We start from the raw sequence: 6,200 nt of genomic DNA, 5'->3' as shown, positions 1-6,200 counted from the left end.
AGTTTACTAATCTTGGGAGGCTCCATTGGGGCTTTCACAGAAGTGTTACTTTCTTGAGTTCAGTTCTCAGTCCTTCCTTCCAAGGAAGAAAAGTCATTAAATATCACATGATGTTTTGACAAAGTAATTTTTCAGAATTATAAAAACAAGCAAAATAACAAGAGACAGAGACAGGTACAAGGAAAGGAAGAGAAAAACAAAACAATTATAAATCACCTGTACTTGTAACGAAACTTCGGGGACTCTATTGAGAATGCCTGCAAAACACCAAATATGTCCTAAGCAGGAAAACCTAAGGTTGGTCTAAAGTCATGGACACACGTGTCCAACAAAACATTTGCTGCATAAGTCTTGTGTGCAAGGTCCTGGGAATAAAATGTTAAGGAATGCAGATGTGATCCTTGTCCCGAGAGTTCTTATAATAGTGGGGAGATACAGAAAGTTAAAACAGGTTGTTATCATACGGTATGAAAGATACCATAGAAGGAAGTGCAGAGAGTTAGAGTGCTCATAAAAGGAAGACCAACCCTACGCTTGGTTGTTTAGTATTGCAGGGGTTGGGACTAGAGCTTTAGAGTGCTACAAATTCGAGTTCAAGTCCTAGTTTCACTGGTTCCACTTTATAACCTTGGCCAAGGTATTTAATCTCTCTAAGCTTCAGTTCCATCAACTTTAAAGTAAGAATAATGATAGTACTGAGCTCAAAGGGTTGATGTGGGCATTCAGTGAAATCCATGTCATAAATCTGACACTATGTTTTGCAAATGGCAAGCACCCAATAGAGATTAGCTGATAATATTAATGATAACAGCAAACTGAGAAATGATGCATGAGTAGAACAGCTAGGTAGAATGGAGAAGAGAGAAAAGAGGAAGAATGTCCTAGACAAAGGAGAAATGTATGCTTAGAAAAGAACAGCGTGGTGAGCTTTAGTGAAAGGACCTGGCTTGAGCCAAGAGGTTGGGAGGCACCTGGGGTAGGGTCAGAGTTGGAACTGAAGCTGGAAAGGCAAACAGAGGATAACTCCATGGGTTTATCAAGCTTAATGGAGGGTTCTTCAAGAAGCTTCATCAGAGCAGGGACAGGATCAGATCTGAGTTTTAGAAAGACCAGCTTAGAGACTTGGACTCTACAGCATGGAGAACGGAATGGAGAGTAAGGAGACAGATGGCAAGGAGATCAGTGGCAATAATCTTAAAATAATGCCTTCGCTGTTGTGGAATTTCAGTTAGGGAGGCAGGTATCACATGAAGAGTATATACAACAGTCCAAAGAGAACCTTGAAGGAATTATTATGAGCTTGTTAATATTAGCTAGTTAGCATTTCACTCATTCATTTATTCACTCAACAACTAAGGCAGTGAACTGGTGAGAGATTTCAAAGAGTATTAGTCTTCCAGAAGACTGCATAGCCCTGCCTTCCAGAAGTACCCCATCCAACACAATTGCCCGTGCTCTCTCTGGCTACAAGACCTGTTGTTACTCTGCTGATTCAGATCAAATGCAACGGTAAAGGCATTTTTGGGAGACAATATGCTCCTGTAGGAAACTCAAGCTGGGAGGAAGTGCTACAAAGCAGATTAGGATGGATCCTAAGGTGTGAATATGACTCCCCTTCACCGTGGGAAGGGGAAATGTCACTGTAACTACCTCAGTATATAGCAGACTTCTCACTGCTCAAAAAAAAAAAAAAAAAGAAAATCTTCCATGACCCACTGTTAAGTAAATAATAACAACCACCATTCATAAAATGTCCTACCCTATAAACTTCAGATGGATTAACAAATTTAGTACAACAAATTTATGAAATAAGTATTAGGTCTACTTTTCAGGTGAGAAAGTTGAGGCAAGAGACACTCCCCAAGGTCACAGAATTAGCTGCAATCTGGTGTTCCTATCCACCACACTGTGAGGTCTCTGGCAGAGAGCCACTAGATTGATAGAAGAGTGAAGCCAGCTTAAAATGTATGCCTCAAAATCTGACAGGGGAGAAGGATCACTGCCCACTTACAATCGGGAAGCCAAAATTTGGAAGGTTTTATTATAGGAATAAAATGAAATGGATGATTAAACGAGCAACAGCCTCTTGACAGGAAATTGGACTACCCTCATCAAAGGAGTACCATTTTGAAAGCGTTTTTGAAACGTCTTTTACTCTTTTAAATACAAACCACAGTTGTGCCCTATGGCCTAGGACACACCAGAAGTATTCACGTGGGGTTATACGCTTATCAGTTTAAAATAGACTGGGCCATCTCAATGACTCAAAGGTGTGGCAAAGGAAATAAAAGGTAAAGAAAATGAGACCGGTTATTCTTTCTGTTTTCTGCTAAGGTAGGGTGAACAACGGCTGAATTGTCTCAGTAAGAAATAAATGCAATATGCTTATTCTCTCAGCCCATGTATGGTTTTATCAACTAAGTAGTGAAGCATGTGTAGAGTAAGCATATTTTAACTATGAGCTCTATGAGGCATTTCTAATATCCACCGAATAAAGACGAAATGGGGAGGGAAGAATCCCTAACCGTCCAGATATGAAAGAAACCAGGGGCTTCTTGCAATGCCACTTGATGCCAACAGAAACAGAGTCTTGAGGCTGGGCTTTTAGCCTGGTGATAAGGGGAACCCATGCCAGATGGCATTTTAAAATCCATTTTCACTCTCTTTCTCCCCATTAACCTGCCTTGGGTTTAAAGCCGTCACAGCCATTTTCACAAGCTGCACTATTTGAAAGTAGCCACTTTCCCTTGCGAACACACAAAGCTCTAATTGCTGTAAGTTTAAAAACATCGTAAAAATCACGGAATTTCTGAAACAACCATTTTTAATTAAACGCAAAGACATACACCCCCAACACCCTACGCCGAGGACAGCTTTCCACACCTCGCCTATTCATGAACACGTATTCTCAGCTCACCAACAAACCACTCCCCTGACACTCGTCGCTTTCTGCCCGACTCACTCGCCACCACTAAAAAGTAACTCGGGACGCCCTAGGTCTGTGCCACCAACACCGGGTTGATTCCTCAGGCACGCGCGGCTCCGAGCCCTAGGCAGGACTTGGGGGCTTCAGTGTCACAAACCAGCGCTGCCCCCCAAGACTCCTCGCCCAGCCAGGAGCAGCAACCCTCTCCGGGAAACGCTCAGAGTTGCACTACCTCTACCACTGTTCACTCTTTACGCATAAAAAATGCCAGTGAGGTGGATTCCCCTCCCCACCCCACCCACCTGCCGGAGTCCGCACCACCACACTCAGTCGGGGCGTCCTGGAGGCACCCCAGCTGTGCCGACAGCCAGGAGGCGTGAACAATGAACTTCTCTCTCTCTCTCTCTCTCTCTCTCTCTCTCTCACACACACACACACACACACACACACACCCTCTCCCCCAAAAGGTGAAGTTTTGAACTAGCCGGGGGCCAATTTCGCGATTCCGCCGGCAACTCCCGCGCGGCCGGCGGGGGAGGGCCCGGCCCGCGTTCCCGGCCGCGCCCCTCGCGTCGCTGGGCGGACAGTTACCTCCTTCCTCCGGCTGGGCGCCCCGGGTCGGGTGATGAGGGCCGTCTCCTCGCACACCACGGCCACGTCTTCCACGAACACGCAGTCGGGGAGGCTCTCGTCGGCCGGCAGCTGCACCACCTGCAGCCCCAGCTTGCTGCCCAGCACGCCCACGTAGAGCTGATGCTGCCGCTCGGCACGGGCGAAATCCACCTCGTCGCCCTTGGTGCGCCTCAGCGCGTGCTGGCACAGGGACTCGGGCAGCGCCCGCACCACGGCGTGGGTGGCCCGGCCGAAGGCGGCGGGGTGGCCGAGCGCTGCCATGGCTCCAGGAGGCGGCGGGGCGGTGGCGGCCGGGTCCTCCCTCGGGCAGAGCGCGCCGAGCCTGCGAGCGCCCGGCTGCTCCCCTTGGCAGCGGATGAATGTGGTGCAGGAGGAGCCCGGCTCGCGCCCCGAGCCCTGCCCGAGCGACTGAGCATGCCCAGAGCTCCCGGCGCTGGCCCGCGCGCCCACCCCGGCGCTTTCGGGTTTGCTGCAGCCGAGGCGGGAGTTGCAGCAGCGAGCACCGCACGAGGAGTGGGCGGAGGAAGCGGTGAGCGCCGGAGCTGTGCGCAGTGGGAACCTCGGTGGACCCGGGCCCGCGGTTACCTGTATTCCGCCGCAGGTGCACACCTTCCATCGACCCCAAGGCGCCCGTGAAGATGCCATGGTTTGAGCAGAGTGCCTGGAGGGCTTCGTGGTGGTCAAGAGGCCAAGGGATGGGGTGATTCCTTTGTGGATGAATACTTTGACCTTTCTCCCTACTCTCTTGGTCCCAGGTTGCCCTACACCTGGTACCACCCTCAGTTCCTAGCGTGAGGATCCGTTTTCCTACCCAGATCCGCGAGTGACCTTTCACCCCCGGTGGCCAAGAGATTATACGAATGTGTTTCTTCCCATCTGTGAGAAAGAGGAAGAGTCCAAAAACACATGTTGAGAGAAGATCAGAGGTATAGAAACACAGTATTTCAAGGACAATCAGTTGTCATGGACAACGGGATTCAGGTGTGTTTGTCTCCAGGGCCCACAGATGTAGGGAGGCAAAGACCAAGCGTGTTTTCCCCACTGTAGACAAGCGCTCCCCTCGCGCAGTGTCAGACAAACATAACATAACAACTTCTCATCACTAGGAAAGAAGGTTTCCAACCTTCTCTCTGGCATTCCCTTCATGCCATTACAGACTCCGTGCAGTTCCCGTGGTATTTGTTGAGTTACTTTTTCCATACACCTCAGGGAGTGCCTTTCCCTTCATAATGGCACTATTTTTCTCCCCTTACCTATCACAGATTAAATAATCCTTGGGTTCTGTTTCTTTTGAGAAGACCCACTTCAAAAACCAAACCATAACTCCAAAATGGTCTCTGGTAATAAGCTTCTTTCTCAGATTCTGTAACACATTTCTAAGTTAAAGATTGATTAGATCATGAAACATTAGATTTAGATGAGACCTTAGAAATCCTCTAACTTCCCACCCAAAGGTCCTGAACTCCAGCTTAAAACATACATGATATTTTAAACCTCTTTCACTTAAAAAGTGTATTCTACTTTTGAAGAGCTATAATGGTTAAAATCTTCATTTTGGACTTAAAACCCACTGGTCCAAATTCTGTCTTCTAGCATTACCTAACAAGTTCATATTCTCTTTCACAAGATTGCATTCATGTTATCTGAAGACAGTTCTCATATCTATGTTGCCTGACACCACCCTCCCACCCCCCATCTTGGCCTTGACCCTGAATCACCAAAAAGTAACTAGTGATTTGGGTTCCAACATTCTGATCATCTTCCTTTTGACACACACCAGTTTGTCTGTATCCCTTTAACTCATGGTATTTGGAATAGAAACAATTCTTCCTGTGTGTTGTGACCAGCACAGATGATGGCAGGACCCTTGTTCCAGAGACTAGACTTCTATTCACACCACCTAAGATTGTATTCACTTTTTTGATGATCCAGTGTCAAGGCCACAGGCTTCTTGCCAGAATTCTGATCCTAGTTTTTAGGAAATGTGGGCTTCTAGGAGCAGATCTATCTGAGGATCCTGGAATGATTGTCCCAACTGAGCCCAAAGAAGATGTGATCTGCCTTCTCTCCCTGTCTCAAAGGTGACCTGAATGTAAATGCCAGATGCCATGCCATTTCTCAGCTTCAAAAGTGAGCGGTCTTAAGTGAAGGACAGCTCTTACCCTGACATAGGAGAGGGGCCAAAATTAAAATAACAAATCTTTAAGACCTACTTTGTTCGACTTCTGCGACAAGACTCTCAGAGGACCCAGACTGCCCTATCTAACTTACTGTCTACTAACTTACTGTCGGAAAACACTTAACGGTGGCCTCAGATAGGGGTTTCCTCTAACACTACAGCTGAAAGCCAACCCATGTGCTGTTCTTGACCTGGCTATAATATGGAACTTTGTTCCTCTCCCCAAGTCCAACCTAAAATTGAGTCTCCATCTACCTCCAATTGGCCCCTACCTAGCAAACTTAGTTAATGCCGGTGCCCTTTTAGAGCCTAAATAATTTGCCTGTCACTCAGTGCCCTGAGCCTAACTTTGAGTGGGGTCCCATGTACCACTCTGGGCTCATGTGAGCCCAGCAGCCAATTAAAACTTGAGATTTTTTTTTTTTTCTGCTAGCCATGTCTTTCCATAGCGAAACTGGGCCA

At 47.4% G+C, this 6,200-nt stretch overlaps 1 protein-coding gene across 2 annotated transcripts in view; it reads right to left on the bottom strand.

Annotated features, from left to right (window-relative positions):
- The window catches only part of DDAH1 (dimethylarginine dimethylaminohydrolase 1), a 134,715-nt gene extending 130,496 nt beyond the window's left edge, over positions 1-4,219 (bottom strand). The window contains exon 1 of one of the 2 annotated variants that reach the window (XM_032302590.1): positions 3,518-4,219. In XM_032302590.1, coding sequence (XP_032158481.1) covers positions 3,518-4,204 — 687 coding nt within the window. In that variant the 5' untranslated portion in view covers positions 4,205-4,219. Of the gene's footprint in view, positions 1-3,228; positions 3,248-3,517 lie in introns of those variants that run through there. The other variant, XM_032302591.1, reaches the window with a different exon arrangement.
- Between the last annotated feature and the right edge of the window lie 1,981 nt (positions 4,220-6,200).

This window comes from Mustela erminea, chromosome 10, assembly GCF_009829155.1.
Source record: "Mustela erminea isolate mMusErm1 chromosome 10, mMusErm1.Pri, whole genome shotgun sequence".
NCBI lineage: Eukaryota > Metazoa > Chordata > Mammalia > Carnivora > Mustelidae > Mustela > Mustela erminea.
Note: the sequence above shows the minus strand (reverse complement) of the source record. Positions and strands in the feature narration are given on the sequence as shown.